The 22431-nt window shown below is 41.6% G+C and overlaps 1 protein-coding gene across 7 annotated transcripts in view; it reads right to left on the bottom strand.

Annotated features, from left to right (window-relative positions):
- SMG7 (SMG7 nonsense mediated mRNA decay factor) overlaps positions 1-22431 on the bottom strand; it is a 103352-nt gene that overhangs the window by 16020 nt on the left and 64901 nt on the right. For all 7 annotated transcript variants that reach the window (XM_038412970.2, XM_043491059.1, XM_038412971.2 and 4 more), the window contains 4 exons: positions 13987-14057; positions 13573-13633; positions 11096-11215; positions 10072-10501 (listed from right to left, as the gene is read on the bottom strand). In XM_038412970.2, the coding sequence (XP_038268898.1) occupies positions 10072-10501; positions 11096-11215; positions 13573-13633; positions 13987-14057 (682 nt within the window). The remainder of the gene's footprint in view (positions 1-10071; positions 10502-11095; positions 11216-13572; positions 13634-13986; positions 14058-22431) is intronic.

Here is a 22431-nt window from a genome sequence, read left to right as displayed (position 1 = left end):
TGACAAAGCTTCGCATAATAAGACCTAGGCATAAAATGTTGATGTAGGTAGTTACTGGGTAAGTTGTCTTTAATTGACAGTTTGACCTTAAGTCCCAAGATAAGTATTACAGTAAATGAGAGCGGTATGTGATGGGAAAAAGCGAAGTGAGGTACCACAAAAGTATATTTTTGGAATTTTAGGGAAATTTAAAAGGATGTTGAGCTTAACCAAAACTAACATGTACTAACTGCAGATGTACTATGGCAACTAATTGACGTAAATGCTAATGAACATAACATAAGAAACTAATTGAGCGATTGAAGACAGGGACTCCGATTTTATTGAGGGTGGAAGTACCTATAAGGGAAAAGGTTAAAACCATCACTGGATATAGATTTAGTTGGGGACTGATCCTGCTTTGAGCAGGGTATTGGACTAGATGACCTCCTGAAGTCCCTTCCAACCCTGATATTCTATGATATATATATAAGATCCGGTCGGCGTTAGCATAATACCCTATACAAGTTAAGACCCAGCCTGAGGGCAGTTGGACATGCTGAATGCATTGATTTGACAACCACACGCAGATCACCTCATCTATTCCAGGGCTCCCCACAAGAGATGATGCGAATATGCAAGCGCTAGCCATTTTGTATCGGCTCTATCTCCTTTGTGTATTACAGGGCTTGTAATCTTGTTTGTTTAGCAAATAAATTTTACTAGTGAGAAAACATGCAGAGTTTTATTTCTTGTGTGCTCCTCAAGTTCCTTGTTCTACTGGCAATTCTATTACTGTGCCTGATTTGGAAGCAGACCCCTTTCAAATTATTGCATAATATCTATATGAAAATAAGTACCCCCCTTAGCAATCAAGCAATAGAAGCATTAGAATAGCTCCAAAGTATTTTCCATAAAATGAAAATTAAAACATCAATGTTATACAAAAGTTCTGAAGGTGACCTGCAGAAAAGGGGTCTTCTGTCCTGTTTTATTTCTTTATGTACTGAAGTAGGCTTTGAAGTTTCTCAAAACAGATTTCTTCTGCTTGCAGGACTGAATTGTATTAGATTTTTAAAAATCTAATCAGATTTTGTCATTAGTTTTTAACTTTACCATTTTATAGTCTTAACATGCTGAAGTGGATGTTTTACATTTGTTTCCTTTAGTTTCCCAAATAGCAGAATTTGAGATTTTATACGGGGGGTTGGGGGGGAATCTCCCCCCCTCCCCAAAAAAATAAATAAAAAAAATCCAAAAAGATTCATATTTTAAAACACTTATTTATGCTGAAAAAGCCAGAACCTCATTATAAACTTTACTGTGAGGATGCCATAAATTCTCAACTGAAAAGCTGATAAATTACATATCTGCAGCCAACATCACCTTCTGATCTACTGAATTTCCACAAGTCAAGAAAGATGGATTATTTTCACCAGGCTAGCCTCCTTCAGGGTTTGAAGTCAACTTTGGTTTTCAGTCACTAAGGTGACTTCGAAAATTCCACCCGTAAGTGCTTAAATATGGATTTAGGTGCCTAATTTTATACCTCTATTTTTGAAAGCTGTGGCCTGTGTGTATTTAAAAAGTTAATAGCTTTGTTAGTGTTGAAAGTAACTTTTTCTTTCAGTGACAAAATCTGAATACAATTTTAGTCTAAAATACTGTAAACACTCATACACATGCTTATAGTTAAGCAAAAGTAATTCCATTGAAATCAGAATTCTTTATCTATCAAAGCAGATTAGAAGTGTAATTTTTTTTTTCCTTTGCAGGTTACCTTCATAATACTATCACCTAACAGTGCCCCTCATACAGTAAATATGCTACCAGGACATGAATTTACCAGCCAGCAAGCCTGTCATTTCTTCAGCATTGGTTTACACAATGTTCGTGCATAAACAAAATGTCTTTGCAACATTAAGCCGGAGGCAAGTCTAATATAACAGTTCCAAAAACCACTTAATTTAAATCACTAACACAATAGGTAGCAGCATCGACTGATCGATCAGATCTGATTTAGAGATTAGAGATTAATGGGGAACCTCAGGATATTTGGAGAAAATCAGCTTTACATCAGAGACATAAGAATGGCCATACTGGGTCAGACCAAAGGTCCATCCAGCCCAGTATCCTGTCTACCGACAGTGGCCAATGCCAGGTGCCCCAGAGGGAGTGAACCTAACAGGTAATAATCAAGTGATCTTTCTCCTGCCATCCATCTCCACCCTCTGACAAACAGAGGCTAGGGACACCATTCCTTTCCCATCCTGGCTAGTAGCCATTAATGAACTTAACCTCCATGAATTTATCAAGTTCTCTTTTAAACCCTGTTATAGTCCTAGCCTTCACAACCTCCTCAGGCAAGGAGTTCCACAGGCTGACTGTGCGCTGAGTGAAGAAGAACTTCCTTTTATTTGTTTTAAACCTGCTGCCCATTAATTTCATTTGGTGGCCCCTAGTTCTTATATTATGGGAACAAGTAAATAACTTTTCCTTATTCACTTTCTCCACATCACTCATGATTTTATATACCTCTATCATATCCCCCCTTAGTCTCCTCTTTTCCAAGCTGAAAAGTCCTAGTCTTATAGATTCATAGATACTAAGGTCAGAAGGGACCATTCTGATCATCTAGTCTGACCTCCTGCACAGTGCAGGCCACAGAATCTCACCCACCCACTCCTATGAAAAACCTCACCCATGTTTGAGCTATTGAAGTCCTCAAATCATGGTTTAAAGACTTCAAGGAGCAGAGAAGCCTCCCTCAAGTCAACCATGCCCCATGCTACAGAGGAAGGCGAAAAACCTCCAGGGCCTCTCCAATCTGCCCTGGAGGAAAATTCCTTCCCGACCCCAAATATGGCGATCAGCTAAACCCTGAGCATATGGGCAAGATTCACCAGCCAGATACTACAGAAAATTCTTTCCTGGGTAACTCAGATCCCATCCATCTAATATCCCATTTCAGGGGATTTGGCCTATTTACCCTGAATATTTAAAGATCAATTACTTACCAAAATCCCATTATCCCATCATACCATCTCCTCCATAAACTTATCAAGTAGAATCTTAAAACCAGATAGATCTTTTGCCCCCACTGCTTCCCTTGGAAGGCTATTCCAAAACTTCACTCCTCTGATGGTTAAAAACCTTCGTCTGATTTCAAGTCTAAACTTCCTGGTGGCCAGTTTATACCCATTTGTTCTTGTGTCCACATTGGTGCTGAGCTGAAATAATTCCTCTCCCTCTCCTGTATTTATTCCTCTGATATATTTATAGAGAGCAATCATATCTCCCCTCAACCTTCTTTTAGTTAGGCTAAACAAGCCAAGCTCCTTAAGTCTCCTTTCATAAGACAAGTTTTCCATTCCTCGGATCATCCTAGTAGCCCTTCTCTGTACCTGCTCCAGCTTGAATTCATCCTTTTTAAACATGAGAGACCAGAACTGCACACAGTATTCTAGGTGAGGTCTCACCAGTGCCTTGTATAACGGTACTAAAACCTCCTTATCCCTACTGGAAATGCCTCTCCTGATGCATCCCAAAACCGCATTAGCTTTTTTCACAGCCATATCACATTGGCAGCTCATAGTCATTCTATGATCAACTAATACTCCAAGGTCCTTCTCCTCTTCCGTTACTTCTAATTGATGCGTCCCCAATTTATAACTAAAATTCTTGTTATTAATCCCTAAATGCATAACCTTACACTTCTCACTATTAAATTTCATCCTATTACTATTACTCCAGTTTACAAGGTCATCCAGATCCTCCTGTATAATATCCCGATCCTTCTCCGAATTGGCAATATCTCCCAGCTTTGTATCATCTGCAAACTTTATTAGCACACTCCCACTTTTTGTGCCAAGGTCGGTAATAAAAAGATTAAAGAAGATTGGTCCCAACACCGATCCCTGAGGAACTCCACTGGTAACCTCCCTCCAACCTGACAGTTCGCCTTTCAGTAGGACCCATTGCAGTCTCCCCTTTAACCAATTCCTTATCCACCTTTTGATGTTCATATTGATCCCCATCTTCTCCAATTTAACTAATAATTCCCCATGTGGCACGGTATCAAATGCCTTACTGAAATCTAGGTAAATTAGATCCACTGCATTTCCTTTATCTAAAAAATCTGTTACCTTTTCAAAAAAGGAGATTAGGTTGGTTTGGCACAATCTACCTTTTGTAAAACCATGTTGTATTTTGTCCCATCTACCATTGACTTCAATGTCCTTAACTAATTTCTCCTTCAAAATTTTTTCCAGGACCTTGCATACTACAGATGTCAAACTGGCCTGTAGTTACCCGGATCACTTTTTTTTCCCTTTCTTAAAAATAGGAACTATATTAGCAATTCTCCAATCATTTGGTACTACCCCTGAGTTTACAGATTCATTAAAAATTCTTGCTAATGGGCTTGCAATTTCAGGTGCCAATTCCTTTAATATTCTTGGATGAAGATTATCTGGGCCCTCCGATTTAGTCCCATTAAGCTGTTTCAGTTTTGCTTCTACCTCAGATATGGTAATATCTACCTCTGTATCCTCATTCCCATTTGTCATGCTACCATTATCCCTAAGATCCTCTTTAGCCTTATTAAAGACTGAGGCAAAGTATTTGTTTAGATATTGGGCCATGTCTAGATTATCTTTAACCTCCACTCCATCCTCAGTGTTAAGCGGCCCCACTTCTTTCTTAGTTTTCTTCTTATTTATATGGCTATAGAACCTTTTACTATTGGTTTTAATTCCCTTTGCAAGGTCCAACTCTACTCGACTTTTAGCCCGTCTCACTTTATCCCTACATGTTCTGACCTCAATTAGGTAGCTTTCCTTGCTGATCCCTCCCATCTTCCACTCCCTCTAGTCTCTTTAATCTCTCCTCATATGGGACCCGTTCTAAACCCTAAAATCATTTTAGTTGCCCTTTTCTGAACCTTTTCTAATACCAGTATATCTTTTTTGAGATTAGGGGACCACATCTGTACACAGTGTTCAAGATGTGGGCGTACCATGGATTTATATAAGGGCAATAAGATATTCTCCATCTTATTCTCTATCCCTTTAATGATTCCCAACATCCCATTTGCTTTTTTTGACTGCCGCTGCACACTGCGTGGACGTCTTCAGAGAACTATGATGACGCCAAGATCTTTGTCCTGTTTAGTTGTAGCTAAATTAGTCCCCATCATATTGTATGTATAATTGGGGTTACTTTTTCCAATGTGCATTACTTTACATTTATCCACATTAAATTTCATTTGCCATTTTGTTGCCCAATCACTTAGTTTTGTGAGATCTTTTTGAAGTTCTTCACAGTTTGCTTTGGTCTTAACTAACTTGAGCAGTTTAGTATCATCTGCAAACATTGCCACCTCACTGTTTACCCCTTTCTCCAGATCATTTATGAATAAGTTGAATAGGATTGATCCTAGGACTGACCCTTGGTGAACACCACTAGTTACCCCTCTCCATTCTGAAAATTTACCATTTATTTCTACCCTTTGTTCCCTGTCTTTTAACCAGTTCTCAATCCATGAAAGGATCTTCCCTCTTATCCCATGACAACTTAATTTATGTAAGAGCCTTTGGTGAGGGACCCTGTCAAAGACTTTCTGGAAATCTAAGTACACTATGTCCACTGGATCCCCCTTGTCCACATGTTTGTTGACCCCCCGCAAAGAATTCTAATACATTAGTAAGACATGATCTCCCTTTACAGAAACCATGTTGACTTTTGCGCAACAATTTATGTTCTTCTACGTGTGTGACAATTTTATTCTTTACTGTTGTTTCAGCTAATTTGCCCGGTACTGACATTAGACTTACCGGTCTGTAATTGCCAGGATCACCTCTAGAGCCCTTCTTAAATATTGGCGTTACATTAGCTATTTTCCTGTCATCAGGTACAGTAGCTGATATAAAGGACAAGTGACAAACCATAGTTATTAGTACCGCAATTTCACATCTGAGTTCTTTCAGACCTCTTAGGTGAATGCCATTTGGTCCCAGTGACTTGTTACTGTTAAGTTTCTCAATTAAGTCCAAAACCTCCTCTACTGACACTTCAATCTCTGACAATTCCTCAGATTTGTCACCTACAAAAGACAGCTCAGGTTTGGGAATCTCCTTAACATCCTCAGCTGCGAAGACTGAAGCAAAGAATTAATTTAGTTTCTCTGCGATGACTATTGTTTTTCAGTGCTCCTTTTGTATCTCAAGCGTCCATTCTACCAAGTGCGTTCTTCCCTAAGAAGATCTCCTTTACACTTTCTATTGCCCTATTGGATTCATTGCTCCCAGGGGAGATAACATGGTCTAGTGCTCAGAGCACAATTCAGGGAATCAGTCTATTCCAGACTGTCATACTCTGTGTGCCACTGAGCAAGCATTTCCCTCATCCGTGAAATGGGAAAAATTACCTTTGTGAAAGTTATATAATTAGGTGCTATTAAATTTGAAGTATTATTTATCCTAAACACATTGGGCCATATCCTGTGCCTTGGCTTCATCCCCCTTGTACTGCTGTAGCTTGCAAAGGAGATGGAATGCTGACTGAACAGGGAAGCTGGAGAGTCCCTTCAACATAAGGCTTAGCTGGCTCCACAAACCTCCGTTGCCTGGACAGTTGTCTGCAGCCAGAAATCTGGCTAATATGCAATACATCAGTGTTCAAACTGCTCTGGGAAGCACAATGTACTTCCATAGTTTCTCTTAAACTGCCCAACAGCACAGTAAATACAGCCATTCACTATCAGGAATGAAACAACATTAGACTCTACCCAGAGAACAGAGCCAAATTCAGGAGCCAATATAAGTAGATATAAGTTACACCTTTTTCCAGCCTGTCTGTGAGTTATTAACTAGCCTCTCTTCCACTTCTAGTTGGATACATAGGCCAAATGTGGAAGTAACTCCTAAGATGGTATACAGTAGATTCCACTTAATAGCAATCCTGATGTTAGCAACTTCTAGTTAATGGTTCCCAGCAAAATGTTGCCAATTCCATTCACATTAACATCAATGTTAACGGGATCTGGATATTGGCAACGGCACGCCGCTTATTAGCGCCCATCCCTTATTTTAAAGAAAGACCCCACCGCAGGCAGATTCGCAAGGCTGCAGCCAGGAAAGGAAGTGGTTGGACAGCCTTTCCCTGCTTGCAGCCCCACAAAGCTGCCTGCTGCGAGCGCTCAGCCCATCCCAGTTCTTCCTTCGGCGCCTGCAGCCCAGCAAACCTCCCTGCACACAGGGACTGTACAGGTAGGGGACTCTGGATGGGCGAGAGGTTGTGAGTAGGACAGTAACAGGGAGGGGAGCTGCACCCCGGCTATTACCATGGCACAGTACCTCTCCCTGTGCCTTGCCAGGGAACTGCAGACTAGGAAGAAAGCACTGAGATGTACTGAGCCCGACCCTTGGAGAGTGTAGAGAGAGGTATGGTGAAGCCCCATGAGCTCCTCAGCACCTCTGCTCCCCACAGAAAGTCCCAACATCCAGACTGCAGCTGCCCTGCCAGTGTCAGGTTTGCATGACTACATCCAGAAAAGGCATGTCCCAGTGCTTTCTTCCCTGGCTGCTGCCTTCCAAATCTGCCTTCCGCTTATTAGCGACTCTCTGATAATAGCATCTTTTTGCTGGCAGCCAAAGAGTTGCTAATAAGCACAATCTACTATGCTGCTTGAGCAAACAACTCCTTACACCCTCCTATTTTACCTGCTACACCCCTCTTTTCCGGGGTTTCCACACTAGTTATTGTGCACCAACTTTGATTTCCTTAGATTGAGTGGGCCAGGAGTCAAAAGTATAGGGTAAAAGCACACACACAACCAGACTTCACAGGGGGAGACCAGATTTCACAGTCCGTGACATGTTTTTCATGGCTGTGAATTTGGTAGGGCCTTAGTTACAGGTAATGCAGTATAAGTTACATGATGGTAAGCTGATGAGAGTCTAGATCATGGGTGGGCAAACTACGGCCTGCGGGATTGACACCCCCGTGGCACCGCAGACCCCGAGCAGCTCCCGGAAGCGGCCAGCACCACCATCCCTGAGGCCACTGGGGGTGTCGGGGCAAAGGGCTCTATGCACTGCCCTCACCTGAAGGCGCCTCCCCCTCACAGCTCCCATCCTGGAGCCGCTCCAGAAAAGTGGTGCCAGATCGGAGTCCACACCCTGGACCCCTCCTGCACCCCACACCTCAACCCCCTGCCCTGAGCCCCCTGCTGCACCCCTCCTCCCTGCCCTGAGCCCCCTTCCGCACACTGCACCCATCCCTGCACCCCTGCCCTGAGCCCTCTCCCACACTCCGCACCCCCCTACTCCCCAACCCCTTGCCTTGAGCCCCTTCCTGCACTCCGCACCCCCTCCCATAGCCCGCACTCCCTCCCGCGCTCCAACCCCCTGCCCCAGCCCTGCATTCAAGGCAAGTTTGTTTACATTTGCAGGAGAGAATGCCGCCTGCTTCTTGTTTATTATGTCACCTGAAAGCGAGAACAGGCGTTTGCATGGCACTATCTTAGTCGGCATCGCAAGATATTTACGTGCCAGATGCACTAAAGATTCATATGTCCCTTTATGCTTCGCCCACCATTTCAGAGGACATGCATCCATGCTGATGAGTTCTGCTCAATAACGATTCAAAGCAGCGCAGACTCACACACATTCATTATCATCTGAGTCAGATGCCACCAACAAAAGTTGATTTTCTTTTTTTGTGGTTCGGGTTCTGTAGTTTCCACATCGGAGTGCTGCTCTTAAGATTTCTGAACACATGTTCCACACCTCATCTCTCTCAGATTTTGGAAGGCACTTCAGATTCTTAAACCTTGGGTCGAATGCTGTCGCTATCTCTAGAAATCTCACATTCTGTACCTTCTTTGCATTTTGTCAAATCTACAGTAAAAGCATTCTTAAATTGAACATGTGCTGGGTCGACATCCGAGACTGCTATAACACGAAATACATGGCAGAACGCAGGTAAAACAGAGCAGGAGATATACAATTCTCCCCCAAGGAGTTAAGTCACAAATTTAATTAGTGCATTAATTTATTTTAAGAGCTTCATCGGCATGGAAGCATGCCCTCTGGAATGGTGGCGGAAGCATGAAGGGGCACACGAATGTTTAGCATACCTGGCACAGAAATACCTAGCAATGCCAGCTACAACAGTATCATATGAACACCTGTTCTGATTATTAGGCGACACTGTAAATAAGTGGGCAACATTGTCTCCCGTAAATGTAAACAAACTTGTTTGTCTTAATGATTGGCTGAACAAGAAGTAGGACTGAGTGAGGACTTATAGGCTCTAAAGTTTTAGATTGTTTTGTTTTCGAGTTCAGTTATGTAAAAAAAAAAAATCTACATTTGTAAGTTCAATTTTCAAGTTAAAGAGATTGCACTACAGTACTTGTATGAGGAATTGAGAAATACTATTTCTATTGTTTATCATTTTTACAGTGCAAATATTTGTAATCAAAAATAAGGTGAGCACTGTACACTTTGTATTCTGTGTTGTAAATAGAAATGAAACATGAAAATGTAGAAAAAATCCAAAATATTTAATACATTTCAATTGGTATTCTATTGTTTAATAGCGCAATTAAAACTGTGATTAATCCCAATTAAATTGTTTTAACCGCAACTAATTTTTTTTTTAGTTAATTGCTTGAGTTAACTGCAATTAATTGACAGCCTTAGTAAAAATGTATGATGCTAAAGTAAACAGGCCTTTGTATAGTAGAGGAGCTGATCTGTTAAGTCAGAAGTGCCATTTTTAACTAGTGACTTTTCAGTGTAGAACTACAATTTAAGGTACTGAACATAGCACCCTCCATTACCTCCCTTCCCCCAAGAGTAAACTTATAAGGAAATACCATGAATTGCTTTTATATCTGGTGCCTAAATAAGGCCTGTTGCTGTTCTTCAACTAACAACTACTTGCATAGCAGTAGCACCTAGGACCTCAGTCACGGCTCCTTTCAGCTAGATGCTGCACATACAAAAAGACAATCCCTGCTCCAAAGAGCTTACCATCTAACAAAAAGGCAAGAGAGACTCTGTACTCAGAATCTGAATGCCTTACCTGCACTGCCACATTCTGCTTTCCTGCCTCCTGCATCTTCTCCAAGCTGCATTTCTTGGTTTCATTCTTTCTCTTGTTGTCTTTCTTTCCATCATTTTTAGTGGCTGCTATTCCTTTGCTATAGTCCCTTCTTTCCCTACCCACATCTTTAGGTGGATAGATTCGCCCTTGCTCTCGGTTTACCTCTCGTGGTTTAATGTTCTCTTTGAATGTGACCATTGGTTTCTCCCCAGTGTCACAGTTGCTAAGATTTCTGCCAGTGGACAGAACTGATTTGAGTCCTGGGCTCCCATCTGTAGACAGTGGCTCTGCAATGGATGTTTCTTGTAGGACGAGACTCTCTTTGGCTTCACTAGGGTCCTCTAGTAACAACTCTGGGATTTCTGTCAAAAACAACAGTTTTCCTACTTCGTTTTCACACTGAATCAGCCTAAAAAAAGAAAAAGGTACTGAATAGCATGTAGTAGTCCTTTTAGCCATGTAGCCCATCTTTCCATGCTATAATAATGGCATCACATACGTAACGAGCCAGCATACAGCACACTAACTCCCCAGCCTCAGTACTAACTCATAACAAAATTACATTATACCTTCCAGGCTGCTGGCACTCTCCAATATGCACACACACCCACCATTGCCCAGTCTCTACGACTTCACATACTATTGCCAGTATTGCTATTTAATTGTACCACAGTAGTACTCAAAGGTCCCATTGTACTAGATGCTTTACCACCATGTAGGAAGATACAATCCCTGCCCCAAACAGGTAAATCTAAGAAACCGTGTATTCTTACAAGTTTCACGAATGCCCATTATCAGAGCCATGCATTCGCGCATTGTCTTTTGTCACTACCACAGTACAAAACGTTTACTTACATATGTAGTGTTCTACAATACACTAAGGCAACATATCGACATTTCCACTCAAAACTAAATCTCTGGCACCTGTCAATGCTACTAAGCTTTACAGCAAGAACAATATACAAACAGGAGTGAGAGAGAGCACCAGCAGCTGCGTAGATACCTTGGCTGGTTGTCAGCAATCCATTTTCCTGTGAAGATCAGTCGTTGCTGCCGTACCCGTTGCTGCAGCCCTTCTTTGTCTCCTGTAATCCCCTGGTGGCCTTTGGAGAAATCCAAGTTTCTAATGTTGACGTAAACAAAGAATGGAAAATAAAATTAATCTCAGTTGCCTCTTGTACCGTAAAGAACGGAGGCTTGCAAAAAGGACGATGAATTGTACAGAAAATCTATTGCAGGTTTCATTTTCAGCAGGATTTAATAACCTAAATACAGTTATAGATATCTGAATTACATTTTCAGTTATATTACTTTACTTGCTTAATGTAGACCTTCTTTATTAAACTAGTGACGTCAAGTCCTTTATGACATGACAAAAGGGTGCAGGATATTAGGAAAAACTCTCATATTAATTAAGACCACAAGTATGAAGGTTAATAGTAAGCGAATGGATTTAAACCAATGTTTCTCCCTCACTAGCCATCTCCTCCTTGCTTCGGTAGTGAAGTCAAAGTGCTATTAGTATTCTAATGCTACAGAAATTATTCAGATGTCAAGTATAGGCAAACTACTTTGCTACAGGATCAAGCCAAAGAACAACTTAGGATCAGAGGGAGAAAATCCCACAACTTCAACAGCAGCAAAGGAAACACAAGGGCCAAGTAGGTTTTTTTCATATAAATATATTCCTTTCCCAAGTTCTCAGTGGGAGTTCTCCTTTAAGATTGTCACAGTTTCCAAAGCTGGATTGAAGGCTATTGAAGGAAAAATGCTAAAAGGAAAATTTAAAAATTAAAACCAGAAAAAAGAACCCCATCCACATTTCAAGTTTTAGTATATTTTATATACAAATGTGTTCAAATAAATGAAACTTTCCGCTCCTCAAAAATTTTACTCCTGTGATACTGGACATGGATTCCAGTTCATCACAAAACTAGAGAGAGATAGGAGTCCTGCATGCAGACCACTTTTTACTTATTAAAATTGTTTGTAAGGAGATCTACATTCATCTGTACTTGCTCTGAAAATAGGGTTAGTGCAGAACGTCAGTATCTCCCTACCACAAAGTCTTCATCTCAGTACTTCACCACCAGTATGGGTAAAATGAACAGGAGTACTTGTGGCACCTTAGAGACTAAAATTCATTAGAGCATAAGCTTTCGTGAGCTACAGCCCACTCCATCGGATGCACAGAATGGAACATATAATCTTCTTACTATATGTTCCATTCTATGCATCCGATGAAGTGGGCTGTAGCTCACACAAGCTGGAAGTTGCCATACAAAACTGTGAGAAGCTAATTAGTTAAGATGAGCTATTATCAGCAGGAGAAAAAAAAACTTTTGTAGTGATAATCAAGATGGCCCATTTAGACAGTTGACAAGAAGGTGTGAGGATACTTAACATGGGGAAATAGATTCAATATGTGTAATGACCCAGCCACTCCCTGTCTCTATTCAAACGTTTGTGGTATCTAGTTTGCATATTAATTCAATATCAGCAGTTTCTCATTGGAGTCTGTTTTTGAAGCTATTCTGTTGCAAAATTGCCACCCTTAAATCTTTTACTGTGTGGCCAGAGAAGTTGAAGTGTTCTCCTACCAGTTTTTGAATGTTATGATTCCTGATGTCAGATTTGTGTCCATTTATTCTTTTGCGTAGAGACTGTCAGGTTTGGCCAATGTACATGGCAGAGGGGCATTGCTGGCACATGATGACATATCACATTGGTAGATGAGCAGGTGAACGAACCCCTGATGGCATGGTTAATGTGATTAGGTCCTATGATGGTGTCACTTGAATAAATATGTGGACAGAGTTGGCATCAGGCTTTGTTGCAAGGATAGGTTCCTGGGTTAGTGTTTTTGTTGTGTGATTTGTGGTTGCTGGAAAGTATTTGCTTCAGGTTGGGGGGCTGTCTGTAAGCAAGGACTGGTCTGTCTCCCAAGATCTGTGAGAGTGAGGGATCATTTTTCAGGATAGGTTGTAGATCTTTGATGATGCGCTCGAAAGGTTTTAGTTGGGGGCTGAAGGTGACAGCTAGTGGTGTTCTGTTATTTTCTTTGTTGGGCCTGTCCTGTAGTAGGTGACTTCTGGATACTCTTCTGGCTCTCTCAATCTGTTTTTTTTCACTTCAGCAGGTGGGTATTGTAGTTTTAAGAATGCTTGATAGAGATCTTGTAGGTGTTTGCCTCTGTCTGAGGGACTGAAGCAAATACAGTTGTATCTACCACTAATTAGCCTCTCACAGTTTGTATGGCAACTTCCAACTTATCTGTATGTATATATATTTCTTCTTACTATATGTTCCATTCTATGCATGCGATGAAGTGGGCTGTAGCCCACGAAAGCTTATGCTCTAATAAATTTGTTGTCTGTAAGGTGCCTCAAGTACTCCTGTTCTTTTTGCGGATACAGACTAACACGGCTGCTACTCTGAAACCCGTCAGTATGGGTAAAGCATCCTTCAGCTGCCACTCACCTGAATGAGGGTCTCAGAGCCAAGAATCCCTGCAACTCAAACTCCTCTGGAAGTGGGGTAGCTGGTGAACAGACAAGAAAGAATATCAGTAAACAAGGCCTGGAATATGCTGCACCAGTAAGGTTATGGATATCCAGTCACCACATACAGTACAACTCACACTACTAGATAAATGCTGTACTACTCATGCTGTGGGATCTATAGAAAGTGAAGGACAGATAAAATGAAATACTATATGCTCAGCACAGGAAAGAGCAGTTTGTAAAATATTCACATTCTAAGTGCACTAATACTGGAAGGTGCTTTATTCTACTTTCATATCCAACCATGATAACCCACACCAATGATGCTAGAGACACTTCCTCCCCGCCTCCCACGGCCCTTTCAGAGAACACAGACGAGGAGCATCCTTACCATTAGTGCTGGAAAGATCTTCCTCATGGGGCTGGAAGCTGTTTAGCAGAGAAATCAGCCATGGCCAAATGCTACAAATCAAAAGAAGATAATTTCCACTTGTCATGGTATGTCTGAACTAGAATTCTACACATTGTACCAATTAAATATGAAGACCTACGACAGAGTTGAAATCCAACTCAGCCCAACTACTCCCAAGAATGGATAACGTCATCAAGATTTTTGGCATCCCTCCCTTACTGCAACTAGTCAGGAGCCCTTATTCTCCTTAACAAAGTGAACTCCTTCAGCAATGAAATGATATTCTCTCAGTGTTGTCAAGGGAAGGATAGAATTTTGAGATGCAAGGAAAATGGTTTCAAAAGGCGATCCAAGATAACCAAAGAATCCAGTTTCCTGTCACCAAATTCAGGAAGTATGGCAAGTGCATTTACCAGCTAGAGAGTAACAAACCACAGGTGTCACTTGATTTTAAAATACTATACTAGGGGAATGAGTTCACAGCATTTGTTTGTAGTTCGTACTTTCCAATTCAAAGCTGACTGTTCTCAAGAGAATATATCTGAAAATCAGTTCAGAGACAAAATGCTTCTGTAAGATATAGTTAGGGTTGGGCAGACTCATTACTTCTAAAAAACCTTAACAGAATATTGTAGTTCTAGAAGTAGATGTTGGAACACCAGGAAGTCCTAAGTTCAGGTTGGATTTAAGTTGAACACTAAACTACCTTCACTCTAGATACATGCCCTGCTAAAATTGGAAATACTTTGCATAGACACCACTCTGTTTCGATTTCATATCTGAAGGGCTACTCTCTGGGGCACGTATAAGGTGAGACAATTGTTTGAGAATGAAATAAAGTACTCTGATTTTACAACAAAGGGGAAAATAGCGGATATACTTCTACCTATGGATAGTCAGGTCTTATTACAGTCAAAAGGAAAATAAAAAAGTGTAGTAAGGTACACAAGTGTGGGTATATTGGGTCCATGGCAACAGTGAGATGGAAGGGTTGGACTGATTTGGCACTCTGCAGTATGCCTTTATTCTCTGGGACCCTAACAGTTTTTGCAATTTTTTTTTTAAATAAATGAAAGCGTAAATCGGCAAATCTTTCAAATGTGAACCTGTGTCTGCAGACAGACAGAAAACAGCTTAAATAGAGATGTGAAATACTCCATTATCTCAATAGCATGTTAACATTTTATTGCCATCAACAGGCTTAAAATCAACCATTGATAACCATCTTGCTACTTGTTTTGCAAGCACATGGTACTCTGGGATTGCTAGATGAGCTTGAATGGAGCACAGTACTATTACACTCCCCAACCCTCCAAATCTGACTCATGGTGAGATATGAAAATATACAGTAGTGGTGGAAATGGAAGAAGGTGGAGAAAAGTTCTGATGGGTGAGACGCAGGCATATTCCAGGAGTATGAATTCTAGTTGGGTCTGTGGCAAAACAGAGGACTTTATGTAGCAAGTATAGTCTGCATTTCTGCTACCGTATGGCTGCTTTTGTAGACCATAAGGCAGGGGTGGCCAAACTTACTGACCCTCCAAGCCACATATGACAATCTTCAGAAGTTTGAGAGCCGTGGCACACCTAGATGGGGTTCCAACCCTGCTCCTGCTAAAGGCCCAAGCCCTAGCAGGTGCACCCTATAGGGCTGAAGCCCTGAAACCCCTCTCCTCTCTAGACAGAAGCCTCTACCCCCACCCACCCCCCCACTGCAAGGCAGAGAGCCCAAGCTCTTCCCCACTCCCCATACATTTAAATTCAGTGAAACAATACAGGTTGAAACGAAGACCAGATAAATCAAGAATTACTAAGAGATCAGAGAATTACAAAGCCTAACCTCCTTTAAACAGAATGGCCCAGCTAAAGGAGCTTACAAAACACCACCATTAGCCGTACTGACAGAGTCTATACAGTCTGACAGAGTCACCTTGAACTTGAGCAGATTGGTTAACTGAGCTTACAGCTCTGTTAGCACAGAAGAATTTAGTGACTCTAGCAGATATTTGCTGAGGGTTAAAAAACCTGTATAGCCTGTAAAACACATCCTGCAGCATGGACTCCTACAATAGCCATATTGGAAATAACCTGCATCCTGATCCCATCTCACGTTTCACAATCTGCCTCTTGCTCCTACAACCGAGCTCAAGGATTTCTTAAAACTCAGTCTCTGCAGGCATGGCTCTGGCCTGGAGACGCCTTCCAGTTGTATGGCTCCCTTCATGGAAAAATACTTGCAAACTAGGCTACAGAACAGGAGTTCGTATCTTTTCACTGCCAGTGTTAACTACCAAGTACAGTGTGCACAAAAGAGCAAGGGGCTGGCGCCAGTAAAAAGACTAGTTATGTGTCAGATGAAGGAGAAAGTATTTCCTACTATATTCTAGGCAGTTTCACCAAACAACCCCCAAGGGGAGCAGAGATTAAAGAACACTAATCCATTTCAAGTTTTCATTGTGCCTAATTTGTCAGGGTCCCACAGGACTTAAACTTTACAAGTGTACCAGTAATATTTATATTACCGTTCACTTGCCTCCTGGGACAGATCCCCTCATCTTCCCTTCCCTCTGCCAGTCAATGCCTTGGACTAACATTTATATCCTGTAGTGACTGGCATCAATTCTGTGAAAGCAATAGGCATTCTATGTCAAAGGCGTGCCCAGAGCTCTCAGAATGAATCTGACCTTTTTCAGTAAATCTTAGTCACCATCTACCACATGATGGATTGAAATACAAACATGTACCCTGAAGGTAGGTCAGCCACTTTTCCTGAATGACTGCTGAGACTGGTGAATGTAAAAATGTTCATTTTTTAAGTCCATCAAATCCTTTTAGATCTAAATTACGGTAAGTAACAAACCCGCATTCTGTTTGTATTGTAGAGCATGAGGGGGATATAGGTGGAGAGTATAAATATCATCCGTGTAGTTCTCATCCATGATACTTGCCATACTTTCAACATACCTTTTGAAATAAATAAATAAAAAAAGTCTTTACTAACAGTAGATCTCTGCTTTAGCTATTTTTGAGTCTAGTATGTGAGTGTAAAATGTTTAAAAAGAACTTAGGAGGCCTACTTAAAATAGTTTCCAAAGTGCACTGGCTGCTGTCTCATTTATATCAACAGGGAACAAACTCTTGTACAATATTTTTAAAAGAATGAAATAGACATTCTGTTAAAGTTCTCGATCAACCTGATTTTGGATAGGAAAGTGACATGCAGATATTGCAGCTTGTGGAACTGCAACAGAAAGAGGTGGCCAGAAATCTGATTGTGAAGAGCCACACACTAGAATTGATATTTTACAGATATTTCTTTTCCTATCTGGGATTAAAGATTCCTGCCCTTGGGTAATTTGGTTTCAGCAGAAGAAAAATCTCTATCAGCTATTTGTTGTGTTTAAGGTAAGAACAATGCTCCACAAGAAAAAGCACAAACCTTGAGGGTTGAGAACTTGTGTATTTCTGCATTTTTCAGAGTACAGAAAATTCTAAATCTGCATGTAGTACAAGAATTATTTCCCCAATGAGTCCAAGAATAAGTACAGTTAAGACTGATAGAGATGTTTTCAAATAAATAGGACAGGGACACTTGCAGCTTTACTATATAATAAGAAGGCCTCAGAAGTATGACTAGGACAGTGGTTCTCAACCTTTTTCATTTGCGGACCCCTTTGGAAATTCTAAATGGAGGTGCGGACCCCTTTGGAAATCTATTGTCTGTATATACAGCTGAATTCTGTTCATTCAGTTTTCAGTGCAAGTCTTTCATGGACCCCTTAGACATAATCCGCAGACCACAGGTTGAGAACTACTGCACTAGAGTATTACAGAGATGGAGGGACACAACAGATACAGGTTTCAGAAGAATCATGAAGGGAAAAAAGGAAAGTATTTTTTTTATCCTAAAGGAAGCTTTTTATTCTTAGCTGTACTGTGAGAAAAACTTTAAAGAGACATGGTCAGCTTTAATACAGGGCTAGATATCTTCAGGGCCTGATTCATGCTTTCCCCCAGTTTGGGAGCTCCCTTTTTAGGGCCTCTAGTTCAAGTTGTGCATTTGACAGCTCTTAGTAATTTTTACTATGGATGTAGTCACAGTGTCTCTTTGCTGAGAAAAAGATACGGTTATTTCACTAAGTTTTCAGTTATATTAATCTTAGCTATTGCTTGCAACTAACGAAAGTATAACTATCAGACCAGTGTGATCAAGTTGATATTGCCCCTTTACTACGAGAATAGGAGCATGTAGACAAATTGAGCAAAAGTGAGGGATTTTTATGTAGGGCTCTGTGTCTTTTCTCACAGCAGAATTCAGAACTTTTTACTTTGAGGGAAAAAGGAATAGTGCACGTTCATCTGTTCTGAGGGAAAGAGAAAAAGATCAAGTCTGATGGATGAAAGAGATATCATAGAATCATAGAATATCAGGGTTGGAAGGGACCTCAGGAGGTCATCTAGTCCGACCCCCTGCTCAAAGCAGGACCAATCCCCAATTTTTGCCCCCAGATCCCTAAATCCTCAAGGATTGAGCTCACAACCCTGGGTTTAGCAGGCCAATGCTTAAACCACTGAGCTATCCCTCCCCCAGACAGGGCAAAAAATTTTTACCATCAAAGATGATTTTGAAAGACTGCTTACTTACCTTACAGTAAGTATGGTTGTTAGAGATATGTTGTCAACATGGACTCCACTCCTGGTGCACATGTGCCTCATGCACACATAATTAGACTCTTTTGACCAGAGGTGTTCGTTGGGGCCGTGCTTGTCCCCTACATGTTCTCATACCTTCACCCAAAGGCATAAAACAGCAGAGCAGGCCCAAATGTCTGAGTTCCTTCACCAGTTCAGGACCCTAGAGGAGTAGGACTCCATAGTAATGGGGAAGGAGTGCAGGTCATGGAATCTAGGTGAACAACACATCTTGAAGATGTCATGTAAGTAACCATTCTCTCTTCTTTGAGTGATTGTCCACATGAATTCTACTCGGTGACAAACAACAGTTGTCTGTTTGCTTGGATGTGGGTACTAGGAGTCCTACTTGAACAATGAATGGAGAACAGCCCTGAAATAAGCAGCATCTGATCTGGAAGCCTCTACCAAAGAATAGTGTCTTGTAAATGAGTGAACCATGCATGTAGCCAACCATACAAACTTCAGAAATAGGAACAGTTAGCAGAGGATGCCAGATGTCTAGCAGAATGAGCTCTAATGCGGCTAGGTGGATCTAACTCACTCATAATATGTTCTTATACAGTTGAAGAGCTAAGACTCTCAGAGGATAGTGTCTAACCCTTCACTCACTTTCTCTGAGAAGGCCACAGTTTAGGTATGTTCCTAAAATATTTTTGTCCTGTTAAGGTAGTCTTACAATCCCTTGACTAAATCTAGTGTATGAAATTTAGTTTCCCATGAGACTAAGTGAGACTTGGGGAAGAAAACAAAGATGAATAAATTGATATACACAAACATTTTAAAGAACTTTGGGCAGGAACTTGGGATGAGACCCAAGAGTGATCCTTTCCTTATGAAACACAGTTTAACGGAGCCCTGTCCTGAGGGCCTGAATCTCTACTACCCTTCAAACTGATGTAATGGCTACTAGAAAGGCAGTCTTCATAGCTAGGTGGTAGAGGGAACACCTCTCAAGCACTCAAGGGAGGGGACCCATCAACCTTTTAATGTTATAGAGGTCCTAAAAAGGGAGCTCCCAAACTGGGGGAAAGCATGAATCAGGTCCTTAAGGTATCTAGCCACTGTAGGGTGAAAAAATAGTGTGATTCTGGATAGGAAAGCGATATGCAGATATTGCAGCTTGTGGAACTGACAAGTCCAGCTTTGAGGGCTAATAAATAGTCCAATATTGCTGAAATGAGTGTTGCTGAGGGAGACTTCTAGTCCTGATGCCAGAATAGAAAATTTTCTGCTTGGCTATGAGTCAATGCAGTTGAGGCTTTCCTGCTTTGGAGCAGGATGTTCTAAACTTCTACTGAACAGCTTTTTCTGGTGGATGGCAGCGAGCCAACATCCAGGTTATTAACAACACAGGGTGAAGGATCTAATCATTGTGCTGTGAGACTATGTTGCACAGGACAGGCAAAGTGATCTGAGGCTGCATGGAGAGGTTCACCAGATCCAAATATTGGAATTCCTTGGCCCATGCAGGGGCTATCACAATTGATCCAACATCTTGCCTCAGTTTTCTAAGGTCTCTCAAGGATATTAGGGGAAAGCATACATTAGTCCCAGTGTCCAGGGGATGAGAAAGGAATCTGACAGAGCCCAGAATGGAGCAGAACACTTGGCACTTCTTTTCTGACCTGTGGCAAATAGGTCAATTGATGGGTATCGTCACTTGCAAAAAATGCTCTGCAACACTGAGTCCTTAACTGACCACTTGCGATTGTCTGAGAACTGCCTGCTGAGGTGATCTTCTAGCAAGTTCTGAATGCTGGGAAGATGCAAGGCCAGTGACATCAGTGGGTGAGGAATAGAGCTGAATGCTCTCTTGTGCAGATGACCTAGCTCCTCCTCTACTGCAGACATAATATATAACTGTGGTGATGTTTGTTAGCACTTGGATTGTAGATCCCTGGAGTAGAGGCAAGAATGCTTTGCATGCCAGTCAAATGGTTCTGAGTTCTGGAACATTTATGTGCAGACAAGCTTCTTGAGAAGACCACAGGCCTGGTGTTTGAAGGTGACTTAGATGAACCCTCCACATCCCTCAATGGAGCCATCTGTCCCCAGAGTCTTGGTAGGCAGAGGCACAGCAAAGAGTACTTCCTCATATACCTGAAGTGGGTCCTTCTACTAGTTCAGTGAGGAGAGAACTTCTTGTGGGACCATGATAATCAGATCCATGAGGTGTCTGCTGAACGTGGATTTTTCTTTGTTATCTGTGAGCTTTAGTGTGGCAAAGAACCTTAAGATTATTTGAACTGCATTGGCCACCTGCCATGCTGAACTTCCTCAGATCAACCCTTCAACAGGATATCAATAAACTCCTCCTTTGTTTCTGTAAATGAGCTGCTGTGACTACCAGGTACTTGGTGAACACCCTCAATGCTGAGAAAGACTAAAGGGCAGAACCCAGTAGTGGTAATGAGATGTTCCTACTAGGAATCTGAGGGATTTCCTGTGAGCCAGGTGTATATTGTTAAGACACCAAAGATCTAGAATGGGCTGCCAACTCCCTTTCTTAAGAAAGAATAAATAATGAGAATTAAAAACTCCACTTGCCCCTGAATTCTAAATCTCCCCCACATCTTGGAGCAGTGGAAGAATCCACCTTCTTGCTTCAACAGTATCTTGAGAGGGGTTCCTGAAGAGGGACAGGGAAGTCGAGTGGGCAGCAGGAAGACAATGGAATTGTATGCAATACCAGTTGCTGACAATCTCTCAGACCCACTTCATACCCCAATGTGCCCAGCAGGGCTATGACTAAGAAGCATTTGGATACTGAATCAATGGACACAGGAGAATACCAGGGACCCATACACACTCCTGCTCAAAGAGAAATCTTTGGAGTCCATCCCTGATTCCCATTGTAGTTGGGAAGGGTAAGTATACTGTATTGATGTCTCAACTGCTGTATGCATTGCCATGATTTAGGTGGCCAAAAGTCTAGTTTGTACTGCTGAGGGGAATCCAGTACCATTTCAGCAAGGGTAATTCAGTACCAAGTCCACAGACAGGTCACTAACTGTGCCAAAAAGACCACAGATGCAGTGTATGCAGGGTACAGAGAGTGAGGAAGAGTCTGTGTGAGAGGAAAGGCCATCAGCAGATACTCTTTTCATAGCCAGTAACAAGATTCCAGAGGAAACCATCTTGGGCTATTTGGATGCCATTGGGTGTCGCACCTGAAACAAGTTAGACACATTGACTCTTGTGTCTTGGTTCTGAGGATGTCTAATCTTGTCTCTGGAGTGTGAAGCTCCTTCCTACCTGTGCCTGAAGAAGTCAACAACTCGATTGAAGCTGACAACTGGTGCCTTAGACCTCTCTGCCCTGGAGCTCAGGATGAAATCCCAGCTGGCTTGGGCATGAGCTGAGAGAGATTGGAGAAAGACTGAGCCTTAGCCACATCCTTCTCTGTGTCTGAGGCGGCTTCACTGAAATCCTCCAGAAGTAATAACTAAGCAGGCACTGCTAATCTTATGAGTCTGCCGAAACAAGAGCAACAAATAAGCAATGGTCAGGGATATGACATTTGCCTAAACAAAATAGCTACTTAGATTGCTGAATGGAATAGCAGCAGCACCACAGAGTGGCGTTCCTAAAGTCCAGAGATTTAACATCTACCATAACAGCTTAAGTCTCCGTACAAATGGAAGGGAGAGGCGGCGGCTCTAAGCCTATTATCTATGAAAAATTAGTAAGAGAAAAAGTAGTAAAAAAAATTTTTTAAACCAACAGGCA

Source organism: Dermochelys coriacea, chromosome 8, assembly GCF_009764565.3.
Source record: "Dermochelys coriacea isolate rDerCor1 chromosome 8, rDerCor1.pri.v4, whole genome shotgun sequence".
NCBI classification, from domain to species: Eukaryota; Metazoa; Chordata; order Testudines; family Dermochelyidae; genus Dermochelys; species Dermochelys coriacea.
Note: the sequence above shows the minus strand (reverse complement) of the source record. Positions and strands in the feature narration are given on the sequence as shown.